This window comes from Salvelinus alpinus, chromosome 4, assembly GCF_045679555.1.
Source record: "Salvelinus alpinus chromosome 4, SLU_Salpinus.1, whole genome shotgun sequence".
NCBI classification, from domain to species: domain Eukaryota; kingdom Metazoa; phylum Chordata; class Actinopteri; order Salmoniformes; family Salmonidae; genus Salvelinus; species Salvelinus alpinus.
The window spans coordinates 44,399,755-44,424,994 of record NC_092089.1 but is presented as its reverse complement, the minus strand read 5'-3'; the positions used below and the strand labels follow the sequence as shown (position 1 = coordinate 44,424,994).

Genomic DNA, 25,240 nt, shown 5'->3' with positions numbered 1-25,240 from the left:
CTTCTACCCACCGTCTGTCTCCCCCTTCTACCCACCGTCTGTCTCCCCCTTCTACCCACCGTCTGTCTCCCCCTTCTACCCACCGTCTGTCTCCCCCTTCTACCCACCGTCTGTCTCCCCCTTCTACCCACCGTCTGTCTCCCTCTTCTACCCACCGTCTGTCTCCCCCTTCTACCCACCGTCAGTCTCCCCCTTCTACCTACCGTCTGTCTCCCTTGTTTGCATTTTCTTCCTACTCTCTCTGTATTTTTTTATTTTGTGGATGCCACATTGATGCTCTGCATGTACACTCCTCAGTTGTACAGTAAAGGCTTGTTACATTTCAACCACTCTTCCCCTCTCTTGGTCACTGCAGTGACGTCCGAGTCGTTTGAGGATGAGACCTGCAGCAGCAGTGCCATGTCAGAGGAGGACTCAGAGACCCGCTCCACCTGCAGCCTGGGCTCCTCCTCTCACTCCCCCAACAGCCCCCAGGACCTGCCCTCGCTCTGCCCCTTTGCCAGCTCCTCTTCCCCTGCTCCCTCCTCACGCCCCTGCAGTCTGGACCTTCCCAGCCCAGTCTCGCTGTCTGACTTTGGCTTTATCTCACCTGTCCTGGGACCACGCAGCGAGTGTAGCGGGGCGTCATCACCTGAGTGTGACCTGGAGAGAGGTGTGTGTGCGGCCAAAAAAGTAAAAAAGGAGAGCTAGGTTTAGAGAGTGTGTTTGCATACTGTATGAGGTAGTGTTTAAATATGCAAACAAGTGAAAAAGAGAGATTGATGGTGTGTGTGTTTATTTTCAGTAAGACATATCGTCTTCTGCTTCCTGTCTGACTTGCACCTGAGCCAGATGAGAGACCTATTAGTCATAGTGACAGCTAGCCTAGTGCTTAGACCAGAGCAGGTGCAGAGGCATAGGTTAGCAGACCTGCTGGGGGATACATCCTAATCTCCACTGGGTCCCTAAGAGCCTGCAGAAAGTTTTGGACCAGTGAGAAAGGGTAACACAGTGGGAACTTTTAGAAAAAGACTCGGTTATGACAGTCTACGGGTGTGTGTGCAGGGCTTCCTACACACAAAGGATATTCATGACTGTTTACGTGAGTTGTTTCGGGGGGGGGACTCCCAATATACTTTATCTATCTCGATCACCAGGCTCACACAGCATACCTCTCTGTGTGTTTCAGGTGACCGAGCAGAGGGAGCGGAGGGTGAGCTGGACAATACTGTAAACAACAACAGCACCACCGTCAAGACCAACAAGACCACGGGCCTGGAGGTCCGCCTCAGCTTTCTGTCTCTTCGACGCTCGCGCAACGACAACACCAAGCGCGAACGTCAAAGCCGTTCCCAGACCCCCACCCAAACTGTGGTCCTGATCAACGGGGTGTGAAGTAGAAAGCTAATCCACAAGCTAACCCCATCACCGGCTTTGTGTGCCAACATGCTGTATTGCCAGTAACCACACACACACATTCCATTCTACCCCATGAACTAATACTGGCTAAGTGAACAGAAAGTGGCTCAGTATGCGATACTATGAACTAAATGGTCAGTGTATATACAGTTCCTATGGATCATGATGATGAAGAGACTTAAGACCCAACCCAGGGTTGGTGATGTCATGAAACCACCACTTCCTATAGAAAGGACCTTTCACCTTTTGACCTCCCACCCATAGCTTCCTCAGTCAGATTGGCTTCCCATAATTCCCTACTGTACTCCACACACATTAAGGACAGTGCTGGCTAACGTCCTACGGGTGGGGGCCCATGGTATATGAGGGGAAATGGGACAAACAGTGTTGTTTTTTTACTGTGATATTCTCCCTGAGAGGGAGCTGCACTTCCAGACAAGATGTGATTCTGTTTGTAAATGAAAGAATGCACTCCTAGCTTTGACTATTAGAAATGGGGGTTATTTATAAAACTTGATGTCACAGTGAATGTGCCACCTGTTTAACCAATACAGAAAATAGTAACATACACATAAATTGACAGAAATCTGTGTTATGCTTTTGTAAATGAAGAACATGCATGAGGCCAGGATTTAAAGTCAGGATTTCTTAAAAAGGAACAAGTACATTTACGGAGTTCAAGTTTTGTGAATAACCCTCATGACTTGTAATATTACTCTGCTATATCCTCTCACAGATAGTTGATTTTTGAATACTCTCACTATTACGTAATCATGTGCACGGTATATAGAACCTATGGCAACTGAGACCAAACACACACTACCAGCCCCTGGCTGGCATCTCTTCGGACTGCCCGTGCATTTGTCCAATAGGGGTCTTCAGAATTGGACTTAAAAGAACTGTATTCTATTACACAACTCATTTCCCAGTGATCTAACTGTGAATCCATCTCGCCGACAGTATCATAAAGTTGGACTTGGAATCTAGATTCCAAGAGTAGAATAATTGTGTGGGGTGAGGCTACAGTAGATATACCCTCCCCTCTTCCTCCTGGCTCCCTCCATCCTGTGGTTCATCGGTGCCACACTGATGTGGTGCCAGGGAAATGGGCCTCCAGACTCTGTCAACCCCCTAGCCCTCCTTCCATCCATCTCCCTGTCATGGCATCCCCAATGGCCCCGTACTGAGGGACAACGTCCACCCACGGATGGTAACACTAAGAACTGAGCAATAGCGCAAGGACAGAACAATATCTGCCCATGGACACTTTCACAGAGTTCCCTGTAACGGAATGAAAAGGCCAGCCAGGTAATTCTCAGAATCTGAGGATGGTTTTGTCTTGGACCAATAGAGGAGAAAGTGAAACTGGATGACCGAATGAAACTGATGATGGTGAAGAATGATGAGGTATTTTGTGGAAACTGACAGAATAATTGAGTGTTGATTTCTGGTGGACAGTATCAGCTACTGTAAGTTGTAGATCCATATTGGCTAAAGTGGCACACAGTAGACTGTCAGATGTTTGAGGTCTAGTCGTCTGTCTCAAATAGTGTTAAATTGGCTTCCTCTCCTGGTCTCCTTATGCTCCATGGCCACATGGGAAAGGTATTTGGTCACTGAGTTATGAGAAAAGCAAGCTATTGCACAAGAGTATGCAGTCTATTTGTTATTGTGACCGCTCCAGTCTATGTATGTACTGTACGTGTACAAATGTAATGTTGTATCGATGTTTATCTCTGTCACTCTTCACTGTGGAATATAAGGATATAAGGATATAACCATGAACAGTCCCTGTCGAAGCCGTTTTCTTCCAGTGGGTCTTGTTATGTTAGAGTAACTTTCCATTGTGTCTCCACAGTTTATGTGCCTGTTTTCTGAAAATAATCCATTAAAAGTGATGTTCACTGCAGTAAGCCTTTGTTCATTTCTTAAGATCTAACTGCAATGTAGATCAACTAACGTTTTGTCTTTTTCCCACTCACTAGCCTGAAATTCTTCGGTCAACCAAACTCAAGATCTTATTTGGTAAGTGACCCATTGACCCAAATCCCAGGCAGAGATTTAAAAGTTATTCTATAAAAACATGTAAAATAATTGTAGATGTCTGTCAGAACCCTATACAGTAATTGACTAGCCTGTCGCCATTCTGACTAACTGGGCTATACTGATATTTTCTTGGTCTAATCGCTGCAGATTGTTTTTGTTGTTGTTGCAATAGACTATCAGATCATTGCTTTCTTGCGAGTTGTTTACATCACCCTGGCTCCTCATTGGCAAACCTTAACATGATTAACCACAGTAGAAAAGTACCACTCATCTGTGCTGGGATTCCCCATTGATGTATAAGCCATGTGCTGCAGACTAGGGCGACAGGATTCAGAAGGTTAGCAGGTTTGACATGAGCCACGGCTAAGCCAAGTGAAGACCTTTGGTGGCAAGGCAGCATAGAACTAGGATCTTGTTCACAATAACAAAAGTTGAACTGGTTTTCAGATTTCTCGTCATATTTGCTTTCCTCTTGTTTGTCAGACACTTGACTTAGCAGTATTTGTCAGTTGTCAAATCTGCCTCTAGGGTTAAATTCCTGCCTTTCACCTAAACAATTGTTTTGTTCTCTCCCTCTCTTTACTGCACTTCTGTTTCTCCTCTACCTCTCCAGATCCCTCCCTCAGGCCTGGTAGTTTGTCTCTCTGCCCTATGATTCTTCTTAGAGGTTGTGACCAGCTGCTGCTCTGTTTTCAAATGCTCTCAGACAGGAGGCCAGATCTTCACCAACACAGACAAAACATGTTCTGATTTCCATCAATGCTATGTTTGAATACATCATTCCACATTTAGTGCAAGTTGAGCAAAATCATACCAGACTATTGCATTTGACATAAGTGGCAACAGCAGCAATAGTTGCCCTTTAACAGTCACTGGAAGGGGAAGAAAACAAATGTAATTCTATGTAAAGAAGAATGAAACGACAGAGCAGCCATTTTGCTAATGCAAAATAAGTCTACATGGTACGGGTGACTCCGCTCTTTTAGTAAGTCCACACTTTCCTTAGTAAAAATAAAGTATGTTTGAGGAGTGGGTCTTGTCCACAAGACTGTATAGCATTGACACTTTACAGTAATTGTCCAGAAAATGGCAAAGCCACTAGCAGTCTTTCCTCTGACAAACTGTTAACAGAGAAGGAGAAACCGCTGTGAAGGGTTCAAGTCCTTGCTGAAGCGTAAACAAGAGACTGAAGATTGCAGATACGTTTCAAATGTTGTTTTCCACGTGACTACCCACACACACAGTTGCAAAATTACAGGAACTTATAATAAATTCCTTGGTTTTCCCTAAATCCTGGTCGGAGGATTCCAGGAATCTGGAAAACCAGGGAATTTATTGAAAGTTCCTGGAATTTTGCAACCACACAGACACAGGTCCTGCATGCCTGTCACACATCCTTAGGAATGCCAGAGATTAGTCTTCATTCCTGTGCAACAGAGAAATCCCTGTCGTGGTGCGGTCTCCTGAGAAAGACAGTTGCAGTTGAGAACGTCACCCTTCGTTCTTGGTAAATACCAGCACTGCCTCTTGAGTACCTAGACTGGCGGTCAACAAGCGCCAAGTAATTGAACATTGAAAATCAGAAGGGCCATAGTTGTTGTGACATCATTTACTGTATCTGTCATTATGGCAAAGGAGGAAGAAAGCACCTCCAACATTAGCTCTGATAGTTATTACTCAGTTTACATTTTTTTGGTACATGTTCTTGCACACCTCAGCACATAGAGGGCTATGTTCCATACCAAAAACATGTCCCTTTCCAAATACCCTTGATATTAATCAATAAAGTAATCAGTCTCTTTTGGGTCCTCCTGCAGTCGTAACAAGTTCCAACCAGAGTTTAGGGAACAGTGAGTGTCCATGCTGTGTGCAAGTTATTCCTGGTGTCACCCCTGAATCCTTCCCCCCTCTCCTTACTGGAGCTGGGAGACCTTTAGGGGCATGGCGCTGCTGAAGTCCAGGAAGAAGGGTCCTTCCTGTTTGGGCAGGAAGGTGGTGGGGATAACATTGTAGATGCCAGCAGGGACATGGTCCGCCTCCATGTAGCAGAAACCACACCTACAGAGAGAGAGAGAAGGGGGGTTACTTATGGCTGTCTCTCAATAGTCTCAAATGCACCCTTTCTAATCTCCATTCCTTCATAACATGTTACAATGCAGTCCACCACCATTTCTGGACATTTTCTGTTTCATAACCCACTAAAAATGCATACAATGTGTTCAATAGCAGAGCAGATTATCTGAATAATTTATAGAGATTATCTGCTATTAAATACAAATTTAACCTGCTTTAACCTCATCCACAGGATAATCTAAAATCATGGTCTAAATGTGAGGAAAATGTTATGAATATCTTTACTTCAATCAATTATTCCTGAAAAATGATTTCAGACACACAGCCGTTGTCATAAGATCTAACTCAAAAGGCATTCCTTTATGCAAATGTGCAGTGAGGCTAATTTCAGTACACCCTTAATCTTTGAACCAGGCTAACTCAATTAGCATAGACATCCCAGAGGTCAGACACGAGGTCCTCAGATGTGACCTTTTGACCTGTGGGGAATGTATAGAATGTTCCCTCAGTGTTGTGACTAGCCACCATATTTAGGCAGCATGTCATCAGGTCAAGGGCTTTGGAGAATCATGTGTCCCTAATATATGTTCCAACACTGAACTTTAACCTGTGCATAACATTTTATGATGGATGCATTCAAGTGGTCACCCCGCCTCTGTTTTAGTAAAAAGCTGAGGGATGGGCCTGGAGAAATGTAACCACTTTCAAATTCATAGACGGAAAGGGGATACCTAGTCAGTTGAGCCATGAATGCAAGGACTGACCATAGATATCAAAATGATCGATTCAACCATGTTGAGGCTATATAGTGTTTGTTTACATTTATGTTTACCAACGTTGGAGTTAAACAAGCTCAGAGTTTCACAGTAGGAAAATTACACTCATACCCGGGTTGAAAATGGCCGATTTGGACACTGATAAGCACCTACAGCAGCTGTACAGTAACATGCTATAGTTGAGGTCAGAGGTCAGAGTCTCCTCTTCACAGCTCTGTATGGGTTTTGACTGAGCCGTTTGGAACTTGAGCCCCCGCGCGCGCGATAAGAAGTTGCCCCCATTCTATCTGCTAATTGGGCATAACATTTTGTTGTCGGAGTGAGGAAAAATGCTGTAAATTAATAGGACTTGATGTATTTTGAAAGATGAAACGTTGAAGATTATAATAAATACTGCTGATGTCATACAAGCAAGGAAAACACCCGTGAGCCCAAATGTGCACTTCTCATTACCATATGAAACGCATGTAATATACAGTGTCAATGTTTATGATCACTATGTTTAATGTACAGTTACAAGATGTCATGGAGTTATACCTTGGGATGTCCTGAACAGAATGAGCCTGTTTGTTCTATTGTGATTTTTGGGCGGGGCTGCAGACCACACATTTGAATACACTCATGACTCCATTCCATGCGCACCAAAATTCCGACCTGCTTTCTGAATTGGCTTGTGAAAGCCTATTGTAAAATCATATTCTAGAATTTAATGATGCCCACCTGACCCAGATTGGGATTTATAAATGGACAGCTTTTGGATTGCGTAAACAACAGTAATTTTGTGATGGCGGGGATGCAGGGCTGTGTTCCAAACAAAACAACTACCAGTGCGCTTGCTCGGCACAGCTAGGAGAGCTCAAAAAAAGCTCCTTGTAGTTGAAGACTTGTCTTTTAGTCATAAAAGTGTATTGAAGTTACTTAGGAGAGGTGTGTAGACACTTGGACACCAGTTTGACCTCTCACTCAAACCCTTCATTTTTTTGTCTTATGTTGGACCTACCCCAAATCCATTAATATTGTAATGTTACTGAATGAGTATTTTCAGATTTCGTTATCAACAAATGCGGTAAAATTACAGTGAATGTAAAATGCACATCAAATCAACAGTATAATGTTTGAATTCAGTTGTGTCAGGTGAACTGTTATATCCTCACCTTTAGTCTAATAATTTCCCCATAATCTCCTAACTGTTCCCTTTTAATTGCTACCATTGCTATGCATATGCTTTCCATATCTCTTCTGTAATAAATATTTCAATTTAGCCTTATCTATATAGGCCAATTACCACGAGTGTAAAGGGTTAATATTAGGATTGATTCTGAACTCATCTGGAACTCAACACTATGTACTGTCCCTGAACACCTCTATGAGCTGATAGTGTGTTTGTCTATCTCCTATGTTGCATTTTACTCCTGTGAATCCTGGGTGAGTACCTGTAGTCTCTACTGTTCTTCTTCGGGTGGCCTGCAGGTCCTGGCTCTACTACAGTGGACACGGTCACCATCTCAAAGCCCACACTGTACTGCCTAGAGAGGGTGAGACCGAGACATGATAACAACAATAACAACACAAGCAACCAGAACCTGTGCTATACTGCCTACAGACAGAGACGGAGAGTTAGCAGTGCTAATGACTGCAGACTGTGGAGGGAGAGAGAGAGTATTTAGTTAGCAGTGCTAATGACTGTAGACTGGAGGGAGAGAGAGAGAGAGAGATAGAGTATTTAGTTAGCAGTGCTAATGACTGCAGACTGGAGGGAGAGAGAGAGAGAGAGAGAGTATTTAGTCAGCAGTGCTAATGACTGCAGACTTGAGGGAGAGAGAGAGAGAGAGTATTTAGTTAGCAGTGCTAATGACTGCAGACTGTGGAGGGAGAGAGAGAGTATTTAGTTAGCAGTGCTAATGACTGCAGACTGTGGCGAGAGAGAGAGAGCGGTAGAGTATTTAGTTAGCAGTGCTAATGACTGCAGACTGTGGCGAGAGAGAGAGAGAGCGGTAGAGTATTTAGTTAGCAGTGCTAATGACTGCAGACTGTGGAGGGAGAGAGAGAGTATTTAGTTAGCAGTGCTAATGACTGCAGACTGTGGAGGGAGAGAGAGAGAGAGAGAGAGAGAGTATTTAGTTAGCAGTCCTAATGACTGCAGACTGTGGAGGGAGAGAGAGAGAGAGAGAGATAGAGTATTTAGTTAGCAGTGCTAATGACTGCAGACTGGAGGGAGAGAGCGAGTCATCTCATTTTAATTAGGAGCACCAGATGAACTATTAAAGATGACCCCTACAGGATGACGTAAGGGAGTGTATTAACACTGGAAACTGACTGTTAGTCTGTCTGGTCACATTTACACCTGGCAATCGTATTCTGTGACGGCTCAAATTTTCTGGATGTATCATGACAAAGTCTCATTGGAGTCAGACTGTCGGACACAATGCAGACCATGCATATTATTTCAGTTTTGCATTTTAGTCATTCTGTAGTCACCTCGGATTAGAGAAGGTTTTGACGGACAGGATGAACACTCAAGTATTAAAAGTGCTGTGTTACAAGAGGACAATCATTTCAAATCGAACCCATTTTATATCCATCAATTGTGATTGGGCTATAGCGTCCCCACTGGGTGGAGGGCCCCTGCAGGCCTCAGTGAGTCTTACCTGGAGCCTCGTAGCTCGATGAGCATGGGTCCTGGGCGCTCCAGGTTAAACTGGTAGATTGGGTTGTGCTTGTACGAGTCCTTGTAGTTCCCACAGCCCCCCGCACTCGGCCCCTTCCACTGGCCATTGATCTGCACAGGGAGAAAGAGGGGGCTTTCGCAATGTAAGATGGTGATTTTGTTATCATGCCAATAGAGAATGTGAACAAAGAGACAAGTGGAAGTAAATGTTACCCGTTTGGTATGAGTGAAGGGCGTTGGGATCTTGGAGAAGGAGAACTTGCATCCAGAGTACACCTGATGGAGGGAAACGTCTATTACTCTGTTGGAACTGAATGAGCAGGGATGTGATCAGCACAACATAGAAACATCAGGAAGAAACTCCTGGAAGAATACTGGCCAGCTCTTATTCAGACGGAAGAAATCATGTTCAATCAATACCTCACGAGAACTCTTCCGAGTATGAGACTGAACGTCAATTCACTAATTCTCCAGATGATTTTTAAGGAAGTGAGAGTGCAGAAATGGATTCACAGCCAGTTTGCTGCCTGCTAAGTCAAGGCTAGAGATATTCCTCTGGCGATTGGCTTTTCTCTTTCACTCTCAGAAAGACACACATGCAACTACTTTCAGGGTTTCTTCTCTTCTACAGAGGCCAAACATGTTGTTTTTGTGAGACTTCAGATAACAGCTCCTCAAAGACTTCAGCTCAGTTGGTAAGGGGTGTTTATGAAATATAAATGACCAAAAAAAGGCTTGGGTCACATACTCACACACAAAACATAAAACCTTTTACTCATTCATATACAAACCAAGAAAGTCTCACTCTCTCCATCTCTCTTTCACACACAGCAATTCATTGCAGACAAACTCACAAGCTCTCTTTCAACTGATTTCACAGTTCTGAAAGTGGGTTCTGTATCAGAACTGTTTTGAATTAAATAATTAGCAAACTTCATTTAAGACTCAATCTGCATGGATATGAACAAACACACTCAGACTACAGGACAAAGGAGGCTGCTTCATGTATAATTCTACATTCTGAAACAACTCAGATCTAGTTTTATATTCCTTGTGTGTACAGTGTATGTACACTACCGTTCAAAAGTTTGGGGTCACTTAGAAATGTCCTTGTTTTTGAAAGAAAATCATTTTTTTTGTCCATTAAAATAACATAAAATTGATCAGAAATACAGTGTAGACATTGTTAATGTTGTAAATGATTATTGTAGCTGGAAACGGCAGATTTATTATGGAATATCTACGTAGGCGTACAGAGGCCCATTATCAGCAACCATCACTCCCGTGTTCCAATGGCACGTTGTGTTAGCTAATCCAAGTTTATCATTTTAAAAAGCTAATTGATAATTAGAAAACCCTTTCGCAATTATGTAAGCACAGCTGAAAACTGTTGTGCTCATTAAAGAAGCAATAAAACTGGCCTTCTTTAGACTAGTTATTCTGAGAAAAGAAATAGTGGGAGGCCCCGGTGCACAACTGAGCAAGAGGACATGTACATTAGAGTGTCTAGTTTGAGAAGCAGACGCCTCACAAGTCCTCAACTGGCAGCTTCATGAAATAGTACCCGCAAAACACCAGTCTCAACGTCAACAGTGAAGAGACGACTCCGGGATGCTGTCCTTTTGAATGGTAGTGTACGTACACTTGACACTCATTAAGTTCATCTCATGTGCCCTCACTCCATCTTCCCCCACTCCCTCCTTCTTCTTCACCCTCACCATCCCACTCTGTTTCTCATGTTCTATTGTGAGATGCTTGAGGCATGATATATGGTCACTTCTGTCCCGCAGTACAACAGGATCGCAGTGTTTACCTGCCAGCGACAGATCTGACACTCAGGAGATGTATCTGACACAATATGTGTGTGTGTGTGTCTCACCCTCAGGGTGTAGTTGATGGTGTTCTGCTTCTCGTACTGTGACACCACCAGTGTGAAGGTGTGTGTTCCAGCGCTGGTTAGTCTCATCTTGGTCAGGTAGTGGGGGCTGTTGATCCTGATCCCATCTATGTAGGGGGGAGGGTCCGCTGAGGAGGAACATACGAAACAGTCAGAGGAAACAAACACACATGCACACAGATACACACACATTTCCATGAGAAACTCACCAGGGTAGTAAACTTTCTTTCCCTCCGTCTTGTAAACCACCAAGGTGATGAACTCCCTGTTTTGTGCAAAGTCATCCTGAACATCAAAGGACAAAAACAGAGTGATTATTGTTTCTATGGGAGAAAATGAGACATTGTCTGATACTGTGTGGTGGTGAACAGCCAGACAGACAGTGCACCTTGTCAGTGATGTGTCTGGTCAGCAGCACCCAGACAGCAGTGCCCCCTGCAGGACAGGTCACCTCCAGCCGGTACTGAGGATTGTTGGCAAGGCTGTAGGCATCCTTCACCGGGCCCTGCTTCCCATCCCAGCTACTGCAGGGACACACACAACCAGAAATATACTTCACATATCAAACACGTGTATTTTGTTATACACATACAGTGCATTTGTAAAGTATTCAGACCCCTTGACTTTTTTCACATTTTGTTACGTTACAGCCTTATTCTAAAATGTAATAAATATATACAAATCCTCAATCTACACACAATAGCCCATAATGACGAAGCAAAAACAGGTTTTTAGAACGTTTGGCAAAAAAACTGAAATACCTCATTTACATAAGTATTTAGACCCTTTGCTTTGAGACTCGAAATTGAGCTCAGGTACATCCTGTTTCCATTGATCATCCTTGAGATTACAACTTGACTGGAGTCCACCTGTGGTAAATTCAATTGATTGGACATGATTTGGAAAGGCACACGACCTTCTATATAAGGTCCCACAGTTGACAGTGCATGTCAGAGCAAAAACCAAGCCATGAGGTCAAAGGAATTGTCCGTAGAGCTGTGCCTCAACACAGGATTGTGTTGAGGCACAGATCTGGGGAAGGCTAGCAAAGAAATTCTGCAGCATTGAAGTTCCCCAAGAACACAGTGGCCTCCACCATTCTTAAATGGAAGGAGTTTGGAAACACCCAGTCTCTTCCTAGGGCTCGCCGCCCGATCAAACTGAGCAATTGGGGGAGAAAGGCCTTGGTCAGGGAGGTGACCAAGAAGCTCCAGAGATCCTTCTGTGGAGATGGGAGAACCTTCCAGAAGGACAACCATCTCTGCAGCACTCCACCAATCAGGCCATTATGATACAGTGGCCAGACGGAAGCCACTTCTCAGTAACAGGCACGTTGACAGCCCGCTTGGAGTTTGCCAAAAGGCACCTAAAGTATTCCCAGACCATGAGAAACAAGATTCTCTGGTCTGATGAAACCAAGACTGAACTCTTTTGCCTGAATGCCAAGCGTCACGCCTAGAGGAAATCTGACACCATCCTTACGGTGAAGCATGGTGGCTTCGGGACTGGTCTATGAATGTTCTTGAGTGGCCCAGCCAGAGCTCGAACCTGATCGAACATCTCTGGAGAGTCCTGAAAATAGCTGTGCAGCAATGCTCCCCATCCAACCTGACAGAGCTTGAGTGGATCTGCAGAGAAGAATGGGAGAAACCCCCCAAATACAGGTGTGCCAACCTTGTAGCGTCAAACCCAAGAAGACTCGAGGCTGTAATCTCTGCCAAAGGTGCTTCAACAAAGTGCTGAGTAAAGGGTCTGAATTACTTATGCAAATGTGATATTTCTGGTTTTTATTTGTATTAAATTTGCAAAAATTTCAAACAAACCTGTTTTTGCTTTGTCTTTATGGGGTATTGTGTGTAGATTGATGAGGGGGAAAAAACTATTTAATCACATAACAAAATGTGGAAAAAGTTAAGTTGGTCTGAATACTTTCCAAACGCACTGTATCGTAGTTGGTTATAGGTATAGCAGACCCTTGTGGGAGATAAGAGGGCTGTTGTTGACTGACCTGTGGATACAGGAAGACTCTCTAAACAGGGCGGGGCTCCAGCTCAGGTAGATGACATCATAGTACTGGCACAGGTCCTCAAACGTGATCCAGAACACGCCGTTATCAAACTTCTGTGCGGTCTTGGGGTCAAAGTTGAGGTATTTGAGAAGTTCTGGGGTCCAATTTTTCTCATCCCGTTCACTGAAGCGGCCTTTCCACCTCAGGTGGCTCCACGGGTTCTTCAGCTGCAGGAACCGATTCCCCTGAGAGCCAGATCAAATGGCACAGAAGCTTAGCATGCAGGCAGAACACTATTAATGATGCGCAAAGTTACAAAGTTATAGTTTTGTCTTATCTTGATTATTGTCCAGTCGTGTGGTCGAGTGCTGCAAGGAAAGACCTAGTTAAACTGTAGCTGGCCCAGAACAGAGCGGCACGTCTTGCTCTTCCTTGCAATCAGAGGGCTGATATAAATACTATGCATGCCAGTCTCTCACGGCACAATGCCTCTCCCCTATTTGACCTAGATAGTTTGTGTGTATGTATTAATATGTAGGCTACTTGTGCCTTTAAAAATATATATATATGTAGTTCTGTCCTTGAGCTGTTCTTGTCTATTGATGTTCTGTATTATGTCATGTTTTGTTTTGTGTGGACCCCAGGAAGAGTAGCTGCTGCTTTTGCAACAGCTAATGGGGATCCTAATAAAATACCAAAGACATAAATGGAATTGACAAGATACAAATAAAACACAGCATGCTATACTATGAGTGATTACGCTAACCATGCTACTGTAACAACTGAGTGGTTATGCTAACCAAGCTACTGTAACAATTGAGTGGTTATGCTAACAAGCTACTGTAACAACTGAGTGGTTATGCTAACCAAGCTACTGTAACAACTGAGTGGTTATGCTAACAAGCTACTGTAACAACCATGAATAGTTATGCTAACAAGCTACTGTAACAACCATGAATAGTTATGCTAACAAGCTACTGTAACAACTGAGCGGTTATGCTAACACCAACACTTACTTTGTGCTCCCGGATATCCAGGACAGCATAGGCATGCGTTGGCACAAGGCCCCACCTCTCACCTTCCTCCTCTGTCATCACCCCCGTTGCCGTGGTGATTAAGACGTCGCCCCGGTGAAACCTGTCATGAGAGGAGGGGGATGCGAGAGTAGTAGGTCAGCTATCTTGGCTAGGAGACAACTCTGTGGTATTGATAACCATGTCTATTACCATCTGGCAGCAAAGGTAATCATGAAAAATCACTACCTGACTGGAGGATGGATAGGTGACATTAATCGGTGTGTGTGTTTTTCTTTTTGCAAATGTAATATGATTTGTGGAATTAAATAAAGTAATTAAACTGTTTAAGAATCTGAGTTATATAGCGCTTAGTGTGAATTCTACAGAGCAGATGGATTATGTAGGCCCTTAAGTGTGTGCATGGGTGAATTAATGAGTGTGTGTTTGTGTCTGCATGTCTCACCTCTGGTAGAGCATGCGGAAGGTGTCGTCCTTGATGAATGACTGATTGTCTGAATGCATGGCGATACGCTCTGGGATCCAGCCAGTGAGTGCGTGCAGATCGATGTTCTACAATACAATAAGACAGAAAGAATAGAGATCACACGTTAGAGAACAGCAATAACAAGGTGGAGAACAGAACCAACTGTCCAATCACGTACGATGGATGAAATGTGGAATTTAGCACACGGTGTGAATGAGGGAACTCGTTAGCTCTGAAACATTCTCCAAAGTGAAACATTCGCTATTGGACAGAGCCCAGTACAGGGGGTAGTACTAGTACTTTCACATGGGGAACTCCCTCACCGAGTTGGAGCCGGGGAAGTCGTAGCCTCCCATGACCTTCATGTAGGCCTTCTCTATGAGGGAGACCCACAGCTCGTTCCTGTTGCTGGAGTAGGAACACAGCAGCTCTCCATTCTGACCACATGGCAGGAAGTCGTCTATAATGACCTGCAGGGAACAGGAGGGGGAACACTCACAACAATACAACCCATTGGTAGACACGGTCAGAGACATGGCAGCTTTACAGTGACAGTCTAGTCATTTAGAGAGTGAGGTTTGCAAGCTTATCTCACAATGACATTGAGCACCAGTGGACCCAGGTCCCAGGTTCTGCAGTGTGTTACCTTCCTGGGCACACCGTTGATGTGAAGCTTCACCATGTACTTCCCACAGGGGTTATACTCTGGCTCCCCGCGCCGGTTCTGGGGGTAGATGATGCTGGTGATGAGCTTCTTGTTGTAGCGTCGCTCATAGGCAGCGCTGATGGCTAACGACGCCACGAACGAGCAGTCAGACACCACCGTCTAGCGGGAGAGAGTAGGTGATTAACATTAAGAGTATGAAACTGACATCCGACCACCAGGATGGGAGGTAAATCTGTCAGTATTACCAATCACATTGAAATGTATTCAGTTTAGAGCAGATTGTCCATGAAGTAGGTAGGTTTTAATCAGTCAGAACATACGTACAAGTGGCGCCATCTGATGATGAGTCAATTCCAATACAACTTAAATAATTCTGTATTTTACAGGGGACATTTTGGTCTTGATTATTGATAGTGAATATTGACGGCTGTGTGTGTGGCCTGACCTGTTTGATGCTGAAGCTGGATACAGATAAGATCATGGTGGGGTTATTGCAGATCTCGTCAGGGCGAACCCAGCGGGAGAAGATGGTTTTCTGCTTGGGAGACAGGGCCAGCTTGCCTAGTTTGTCCCTGGGAAACATCCACAGAGAATAAAAAGTCTGATGCTTATCACAAATTTAAAAGTAATGCAATTAAGTGGCACTCCATCTAGTACTATCTACTCCATCTGCTTTCTGGTTGCAGTGAGAAATGTATAACGTGTGTATTCTACAATCCGCACACCCACTTACTAAGGAACAAGAATATCCTGACTTACGAGAATGGAACAGGAAAGGCAAATCTCTCCTTCAGGTCCACACTCATGAAGGGGACGAAGGGTATGCCGTTGATCTTGGACGTGCTCCTATGTGGAAGAGCAGAGAAGAGAATCAGGAGAAATGTAACGTGTGTACCTTACCCAGCAGGTGAAAATGTAGATGAGTCAAACTTGAACCTTTACCAAACAAAGGTGTGTTACTGCCTAACCTTTAGAAAAACCAGTCACACACTGGCATTATGCTCCTAGGGAAATGGGGATTATTATGGAACCACAGATCATTGCTTCTTGGGAGCCTAAACTCAATGTGTTGACCATGTTCTATGATTCTCCAGAGTCCAGAAAGATCCCAGCCTGCTCACCTGAGCACCTCGATCTCTTCTGAGGTGTAGCGCTGACCCTGAGGCTCACTGGACTGGACCGGCCTGACTGGCTGGGGGCGGTCCTGGAGAGAGAAGTCAGGCCCCAAGGGGAAGAACTGTCTGACGGGGCAAGGCCCCCCACTGGGTTTGGCCCCTGAGGGCCCCGGCCTGTCCTGTGGCGACTGGGCTAAGGGACCGGCGGACTGGGACTCCTTCAGCCCCTCCGCCCTGGAGAGAAACAAAGGGCTTGGTTGGTTGGTCGGTCGGGTTGGTGTTCCTTGATCAACAGCGCATTCGGAAAGTATACAGACCCCTTGACTTTTTCCAGATTTTGTTAAGTTACAGCCTTATTCTAAAAATATATATACAGTGGGGAGAACAAGTATTTGATACACTGCCGATTTTGCAGGTTTTCCTACTTACAAAGCATGTAGAGGTCTGTAATTTTTATCATAGGTACACTTCAACTGTGAGAGACGGAATCTAAAACAAAAATCCAGAAAATCACATTGTATGATTTTTAAATAATTAATTTGCATTTTATTGCATGACATAAGTATTTGATCACCTACCAACCAGTAAGAATTCCGGCTCTCACAGACCTGTTAGTTTTTCTTTAAGAAGCCCTCCTGTTCTCCACTCATTACCTGTATTAACTGCACCTGTTTGAACTCGTTACCTGTATAAAAGACACCTGTCCACACACTCAATCAAACAGATTCCAACCTCTCCACAATGGCCAAGACCAGAGAGCTGTGTAAGGACATCAGGGATAAAATTGTAGACCTGCACAAGGCTGGGATGGGCTACAGGACAATAGGCAAGCAGCTTGGTGAGAAGGAAACAACTGTTGGCGCAATTATTAGAAAATGGAAGAAGTTCAAGATGACGGTCAATCACCCTCGGTCTGGGGCTCCATGCAAGATTTCACCTCGTGGGGCATCAATGATCATGAGGAAGGTGAGGGATCAGCCCAGAACTACACGGCAGGACCTGGTCAATGACCTGAAGAGAGCTGGGACCACAGTCTCAAAGAAAACCATTAGTAACACACTACGCCGTCATGGATTAAAATCCTGCAGCGCACGCAAGGTCCCCCTGCTTAAGCCAGTGCATGTCCAGGCCTGTCTGAAGTTTGCCAATGACCATCTGGATGATCCAGAGGAGGAATGGGAGAAGGTCATGTGGTCTGATGAGACAAAAATAGAGCTTTTTGGTCTAACTCCACTCGCCGTGTTTGGAGGAAGAAGAAGTATGAGTACAACCCCAAGAACACCATCCCAACCGTGAAGCATGGAGGTGGAAACATCATTCTTTGGGGATGCTTTTCTGCAAAGGGGACAGGACGACTGCACCGTATTGAGGGGAGGATGGATGGGGCCATGTATCGCGAGATCTTGGCCAACAACCTCCTTCCCTCAGTAAGAGCATTGAAGATGGGTCGTGGCTGGGTCTTCCAGCATGACAACGACACGAAGCACACAGCCATGGCAACTAAGGAGTGGCTCCGTAAGAAGCATCTCAAGGTCCTGGAGTGGCCTAGCCAGTCTCCAGACCTGAACCCAATAGAAAATCTTTGGAGGGAGCTGAAAGTCCGTATTGCCCAGCGACAGCCCCGAAACCTGAAGGATCTGGAGAGGATCTGTAGGGAGGAGTGGGCCAAAATCCCTGCTGCAGTGTGTGCAAACCTAGTCAAGAACTACAGGAAACGTATGATCTCTGTAATTGCAAACAAAGGTTTCTGTACCAAATATTAAGTTCTGCTTTTCTGATGTATCAAATACTTATGTCATGCAATAAAATGCAAATTAATTACTTAAAAATCATACAATGTGATTTTCTGGATTTTTGTTTTAGATTCCGTCTCTCATAGTTGAAGTGTACCTATGATAAAAATTACAGACCTCTACATGCTTTGTAAGTAGGAAAACCTGCAAAATCGGCAGTGTATCAAATACTTGTTCTCCCCACTGTATATATTTTTTAATCCTTATCAATCTACTCAATACCCCATAAAGACAAAGCAAAAACAGGTTTAGAAATGTTGCTAATTTATTAAGTTAAAAAAACTGATATCACATTTACATAAGTATTCAGACCCTTAACTCACTACTTTGTTAAAGCACATTTGGCAGCGATTAAAGCCTCAAGTCTTCTTGGGTATGACGCTACAAGCTTGGCACATCTGTATTTGGGGAGTTTCTCCCATTCTTCTCTGCAGATCCTCTCAAGCTCTGTCAGGTTGGATGGGGAGCGTCGCTGCACAGCTATTTTCAGGTCTCTCCAGAGATGTTCGATCAAGGTTCAACTCCGGGCTCTGGCTGGGCCAGTCAAGGACATTCAAAGATTTGTCCCGAAGCCACTCCTGTGTTGTCTTGGCTGTGTGCTTAGGGCCGTTGTCTTGTTGGAAGGTGAACCTTCGACCCAGTCTGAAGTCATGAGCGCTCTGGAGCAGGTTTTCATCAAGGACCTCTCTGTACTTTGATCCGTTCATCTTTCCCTCAATCCTGACCTGTCTCCCAGTCCCTGCCACTGAAAAACATCCACACGGCATGATGCTGCCACCACCATGCTTCCTCGTAGGTGCCTTTTACTGAGGAGTGGCTTCTGTCTGGCCATTCTACCATAAAGGCCAGGTTGGTGGAGTGCTACAGAGATGGATGTTCTTCTGGAAGGTTCTCCCATCTCCACAGAGAAACTCTAGAGCTCTGTCAGAGTGACCATCGGGTTCTCGGTCACCTCCCTGACCAAGGCCCTTCTCCCCCGATTTCTCAGTTTGGCCAGGCGGCTAGCTCTAGGAAGAGTCTTGGGGGCTCAAAACTTCTCCCATTTAAGAATGATGGAGGCCACTGTGTTCTTGGGGACCTTCAATGCTGCAGAAATGTTTTGGTACCCTTACCCAGATCTGTGCCTCAACATAATCCTGTCTCGGAGCTCTACGGACAATTCCTTCGACCTCATGGCTTGGTTTTTGCTCTGACATGCACTTGCAACTGTGGGACCTTATATAGACAGGTGTGTGCCTTTCCAAATCATGTCCAAACAATTGAATTTACCACAGGTGGACTCGAATCAAGTTGTAGAACCATCAAGGATGATCAATGGAAACAGGATGCACCTGAGTTCAATTTCAGGTCTCACAGCAAATAAGGTATTTCTGTTTTTTATTTGTAATCCATTTGGAAAAAATCACTTTGTCATTATGGGGTATTGTGTGTAGATTGATGAGAATTTGTATTTATTTAATCCATTTAAAAATAAGGCTGTAACGTAACAAAATGTGGAAAAAGTCAAGGGGTTTGAATACTTTCCGAATGTATACAACACTAGAAATGTAGAAATATTACACTATAGAGAGGAGGGGAGGGGAGGGTGACCTCCTTACCTATCGAGGGCCTGACGAGCCAGCTGCTTCAGTTTGCCCTGCAGCCCCTGGTCTGTTGTATCATGAGACTGTGAAAAAAGAAAGCCGGAGAAAAGGAGTGAGGGGTCAAGAGGGATGTCAATCGATACAATAAAGACTAGTGGGGCATCAGTCTGTTCATGGCCTAATCCAAATAAACTGTTCTTATACTCATTCCTGACAACACCTCCACTGCACCTGGTGATGACCCAGGAATTAACATCCTGTATACTGTTTGATACAGTGGTCTGAATAGCAGAGAGTACAGCTCATTTTGTTGTTGATTTGCTCAATACAAGAGCATTGGTGGTGAAAGTTGCCCCTGTAGTCACACAGCAGGCCTAAAAGAAGCCTGGGCCTTTCCTGAGCAGCCCCTACCGTCTGGATGCAGAGTTCCACGGCCTGTGTGTAGAGCTCGATAGCCTCGTCCCCATTGCCCTTCTCATCCTCCTCAAAGGCCTGGGTGACCAGGAAGTGGGCCCGCTCCAGATCCACCTGCTGCTTGCTCTTCAGAGGGTCGCTACTTTGAGCTTGAACTGTATGGGATAGGACACAATGGAACATTAAAAATATATATTTTCAAATACACTGGATAGGTGCAGTGAAATGTTGTTTTACAGCCATAGTAGTACGATACCCCTGGAGCAAATAAGGGTTAAGTGCATTGCTCAAGGGCACCAACCAATTTTTCACCTTGCCAGCACAGGTATTCAAACCAGCAACCTTTCGGTTACTGGCCCAACGCTATAACCGCTAGGCTATCCTCAATGAGAGGCTGACTATGAAAATAACAACTGGATGAGGGATAAATAGGTGTTATATATTTGAGGTGATGTGGATATGTTAGGATAGCTACTGCCAACTACATCATTGAGAAACGCTGGAAACAATGAAAGAGGTTTCCTTTCATTGTGCCTCATATCAACTTGAATACAGTAACATGACCCTCAACATCGACAGGGATATTAAAAGAGGCGAGGCACAATGCCATGTTGACACACTTCGAGGCCCGGGCCACCGTACAGTGTGAACCAGATTCACACCCACAATACCCCATAATGGCGAAGCACAAATAGGTTTTTAGACATTTTTGCAAATGCATTAAAAATAACAACTGAAATGTGACATTTACATAAGTATCCAGACCCTTTACTCAGTACTTTGTCTTAGCACCTTTGGCAGCGATTACAGCCTCAAGTCTTCTTGGGACACCTGTATTTGGGGAGTTTCTCCCATTCTTCTCTGCAGATCCTCTCAAGCCCTGTCAGGTTGGATGGGGAGCATCGCTGCACAGCTATTTTCAGGTGTCTCCAGAGATGGCTCTGGCTGGGCCACTCAAGAACATTCAGAGACTTGTCCCGAAGTCACTCCTGCGGCCAGCTCTATGAAGAGTCTTGGTGGTTACAAACTTCTTCCATTTCAGAATGATGGAGGCCACTGTGTTCTTGGGAACCTTCAATGCTGCAGAAATGTTTTAGTACCCTTCCCCAGATCTGTGCTTCGACACAATCATGTCTGGTTTTTGCTCTGACATGCACTGTCAACTGTGGGACCTTATATAGACAGGTGTGTGCCTTTCCAAATCATGTATAATCAATTGAATTTACCACAGGTAGACTCCAATCAAGTTGTAGAAACATCTCAAGGATGATCAAGGGAAAGGATGCACTGGAACTCAATTTCCAGTCTCATTGTAAAGGGACTGAATACTTACGGAAATAAGCCATTTCTGTTGTTTTTCAAATGAATGTGCTTTGTCACTATGGGGTAGTGTGTAGATTGCTGAGGAACATTTTAATTGAATTAATTTTAGAATAAGGCTGTACCGTAACAAAATGTGGAAAAATTCAAGGGGTCTGAATACTTTCCGAATGCACTGTAGGCTACTCACTGCTATGCTTTATGAATATGGGTCCACTCATTCTGGATGGAGTATGAGAGTGAATGAAGTTGGATCAGAAGTGGTTATGGAGGATCACCACTTTCCCTACACTGTTGAGTTGGACTCACCAGCATTGTGCAGGGCCTGAACCCGGTCCAGGTACTCATTGACTTTATCCTGGATGCCCTCCAGTTTAGACCCTGCCATGCCGGCGTAGATCAGGGCTTGTGCCGCCTCCTAATATCACATACAACACCAACATTATTGCTTTCAAAATGACAAATGTATTTTTATGTAGCAAAATACAAGCTTGTCTTAACCATGGGTCAAGTACCTCTAATAAGGGATATCCAGAAGCTCAAATTATATAGGGTTACTATCTTAAAGGCTGAATACATACCGTTTGTTACACAGGTGTAAACACTACAATGCCACTTCTAAAGGCTAAAAGTGCATCAGTGATCAAGTAGTCTATTCCACAATGGTGACCATAAGATGCAGGTGAAAGTAAAAGCCAATGTGGAGTGCGGCAAATTATTCCACAATATCCATTTCAGTCCTTAACGTTACCTTATAATAGAAGACAGCCTCGTTGTATTTTCCATTCTGATCGCAGATGACAGCAGTTTTAGCAAATTTAATTGCATCGTGCTCCAGTGCCGTGCAATCCATTTTGTTCTAGCAAGTTTTTTATACGCCTTCATACAGCCTGGAAAGTATGACTGTCCCTGTCATTCGTAACTAACACTAACTAGCTAGCTGCGTTAGCTAGCAAGCCGAACTTAGACAGCTAAATCAAAGCAATGAGTTACAGTTCCAAAATATGGTTTTTTTAAATAATATTATCAAATGAATTAAATGCAAACAACCACCGTGACAATATCCATATAACATTATGATATACAGCTAGCAAGTAGACGAGCTACTTTCTGCCCGATAACAACAACATAAGTAATTTCCATGATTTAGCTTCCGGGTAGCTCCAACGATGACGAGAGCTTTTACACTCCAATCCAGTTGGTGGGAGTATTGCGCCATTGATTGATGTAAATCTTCAGTCCACATTGGAGAGTATTCATGATCGAAACATAACACAATACAACTCGACGTGCAACACATTTTCATCGTGAGTTTTACGCACATTGGCGTTGTTAACTAATGTTTTGACTGTGTCCATCGTGAGATGGCGGTGTGTGGGTTTGAAAGATTACACTTATTTAAATAGTTTCAGTCGAAGTTCAATTTCCTCCATGTGTGTGTGAAACGCATAGACTTGCATTTCCTATTCAATCAAACTGTGTGCATGCTTACTTTGTTGTTCCTTCAGTCAACACTTTTCTGCCTAAATGTATCAGTCTTTTGTGAAAAGCTGTAATTTTGACAGATTTTGACATAACCTAATCTGTTATTTTTCGGTCTGGTGAAAGACTTCAGGATGAAACAAGAATATCAGGACCTTATTCTGCAGGAGTGTGGTGCAAAGGCTCTGCGTGTTGGTGACAAAATCCAGACGCTGTGGAGCGGCTATGGCCAGATTGTGAGGGTCCATTTAGATGGCTGTGACCGCCCCTCTGTCGTTGTCAAACATGTCATGTTCCCAAAGGAGGCCGAGCACCCTGGAGGCTGGAACACAGACCTGTCTCACATGCGCAAGGTGAGGTCCTACCAAGTTGAGACGCACTGGTACCAGAACTTCTCCACCAATGATGGCTGTCGAATGCCAGCCTGTCTGGCTGCTTGTTCATACGGGGACGAACAGCTGATCGTTCTGGAGGACCTGGATGTGGTGGGCTTTGACCAGAGAAGAACCAGCGTTAGGGATGCAGAGATGAGGGCCTGCCTCAGCTGGCTGGCCCACTTCCATGGCCTCTTCCTGGGGGTGGTGCCAGAGGGGCTGTGGCCTATAGGTACCTATTGGCACCTGGAAACACGCCCTGACGAGCTGAATGCCATGGATGACGCCCAGCTCAAAGCAACTGCCGGGGAGATTGACAGGATCCTCAATGAATGCCGCTTCAAGACCATCGTTCACGGAGATGCCAAACTAGCCAACTTCTGCTTCTCTGGGAGTGGGCAGGGTGTGGCGGCAGTGGACTTTCAGTACGTGGGCGGAGGCTGTGGGATGAAGGATGTTGTCTACCTCCTGGAGGAAATAGAGGAGAAACAGCTTGAAAAGAGGGTTCCCGGCCTGCTGGACTACTACTTCACAGAACTGAGAGCATCAGTGACCAAGCAGGTGGACTTTGCTGCTCTGGAGAAAGAGTGGAGGGAGATGTTTGCCTTTGCCTGGACAGACTTCCATCGCTTTCTCCTGGGATGGATGCCAGGACACCGGAAGATCAACAGATACACTAAGCAGCTGACTAAAGAGGTGCTGAGGAAACTGAAACGGTGACTTAAGCCTCTGCCATTTAGGCTCATCAATCACCTGCTGATTGGACTGGGTTGTATTGAGGGATGTAGATCAGAAAAACTGATTTGCTGTGTGTTGTTGGGAGGAGAGCAGAAGATTGATTTATTAGGCAGACTTTGAGCTAGATTATTGGTATACAATCAAACAATGCACTGAAAAAGTTTTCCTTACAAGCTAGAATGTTTAAAATTACATTTAAACTTACTTTAGCGGTTGTCTGTGCGGCTGCTTCTTCAGCTGCTCAAAATTTGAGACAATATTCACTGAAAGTTGTTTACCCGACTATTTAGGGCACAGGCACTGAAGTATACATTTCTATCACCCATATGCACAAAACCATGTAAACACCCGTTAGTATGCATCACGTGTGTGTACTTTAATCGGTTTAATAATACTTTCCTGTGGATATGTACAACATCAAAAAATGGCCAGTTGATGGACCAACACCACGGACAATCGGCAGTTCAAATATCATTTTAGTCAATATTTGACAGACAAGGGACGTTTAGTTTTTTTTCTATGTAAGTGTGTATGACGTTGCCTACACAATTTAAGGAATTGCCACGTTTCGTGACTAAGCTGCAATTTAATATCTGCAGATAGACTAATAAAGCACTTAATTCCCACCTTGCAGTGTTTTGGTTCTGCATAGCTTGTAAGAATTTGAGAACTTTTAACCATCTTTTCCATTGTATCCATATTATTTACCACAAAGAATGACACATTCACAATGCTTTCTCTATGGAGACAAGTTAACGAAAACAGACAACCAAAATGTAGTACCACAGTCTATGGAGACAAGTTAACGAAAACAGACAACCAAAATGTAGTACCACAGTCTATGGAGACAAGTTAACGAAAACAGACAACCAAAATGTAGTACCACAGTGCATCAAGTGTGAAGTGTATTTCTCTTTCCTTTATCTGCACGGATGTAAAATATGTGCTGGATAGTTGAAGGCATTTCCCTGATAGCGACCCACAATAGTACTTTCACCTATTTGAAATGTTCATATCAGTGCAGATGAGATGGAGTCAGATCCAGCCAAAATAACTGTAGTTAGCGACATATTGTAATCAGCGGTTGCACACGAGATCCCCTAAACACCCCACTTCGATTCAGCTATGACCAAAAGTAACTTTTCGTAGCAGGTTAGGAGAGGATTTTCCCTAACCCTTTTCCTAACCTTAACCTAATTCTCCTAACCTAGTAAGTTTAGGGAAAGGGTTAGGGAAAATGCTCTCCTAACCTGCATCGAAGTGGCGTGTTTTTAGGGAGTCCCCAAGTGTTTCCCACTGCAGAAGAGTTGACATATGCCACACCCCCTTTGGATCAGCTGTTGTATAGAGCACAATAGTAATGGCGTCTTTTTATAGGCACCAACTCC

At 44.3% G+C, this 25,240-nt stretch overlaps 3 protein-coding genes across 3 annotated transcripts in view; 2 read left to right on the top strand and 1 right to left on the bottom strand.

The window, feature by feature from the left end:
- The window catches only part of LOC139573672 (SH3 domain-binding protein 5-like), a 29,573-nt gene extending 26,266 nt beyond the window's left edge, over window positions 1–3,307 (top strand). The window contains exons 8-9 of the mRNA XM_071397404.1: window positions 356–652; window positions 1,169–3,307. Coding sequence (XP_071253505.1) covers window positions 356–652; window positions 1,169–1,374 — 503 coding nt within the window. The 3' untranslated portion in view covers window positions 1,375–3,307. The remainder of the gene's footprint in view (window positions 1–355; window positions 653–1,168) is intronic.
- Window positions 3,308–4,194: 887 nt separating this feature from the next.
- LOC139573671 (calpain-7-like) lies at window positions 4,195–22,433 on the bottom strand. The gene is made up of 19 exons (XM_071397403.1): window positions 22,010–22,433; window positions 21,568–21,676; window positions 19,936–20,093; window positions 19,540–19,607; window positions 16,155–16,382; window positions 15,793–15,879; window positions 15,479–15,605; window positions 15,013–15,192; window positions 14,690–14,836; window positions 14,346–14,452; window positions 13,883–14,003; window positions 12,867–13,111; window positions 11,247–11,382; window positions 11,068–11,143; window positions 10,841–10,986; window positions 9,175–9,237; window positions 8,942–9,072; window positions 7,727–7,819; window positions 4,195–5,502 (listed from the first exon to the last, which is right to left on the bottom strand). The coding sequence occupies exons 1-19, from the start codon at window positions 22,109–22,111 to the stop codon at window positions 5,358–5,360; spliced, it is 2,469 nt and encodes an 822-aa protein (XP_071253504.1). The 5' UTR covers window positions 22,112–22,433; the 3' UTR covers window positions 4,195–5,357.
- On the top strand, window positions 22,429–24,478 carry pkdc (protein kinase-like domain containing). The gene is made up of 2 exons (XM_071397405.1): window positions 22,429–22,565; window positions 22,867–24,478. Exon 2 carries the CDS (start codon window positions 22,875–22,877, stop codon window positions 23,832–23,834), a length of 960 nt encoding a protein of 319 aa, XP_071253506.1. The 5' UTR covers window positions 22,429–22,565; window positions 22,867–22,874; the 3' UTR covers window positions 23,835–24,478.
- The last annotated feature ends 762 nt before the right edge of the window (window positions 24,479–25,240 follow it).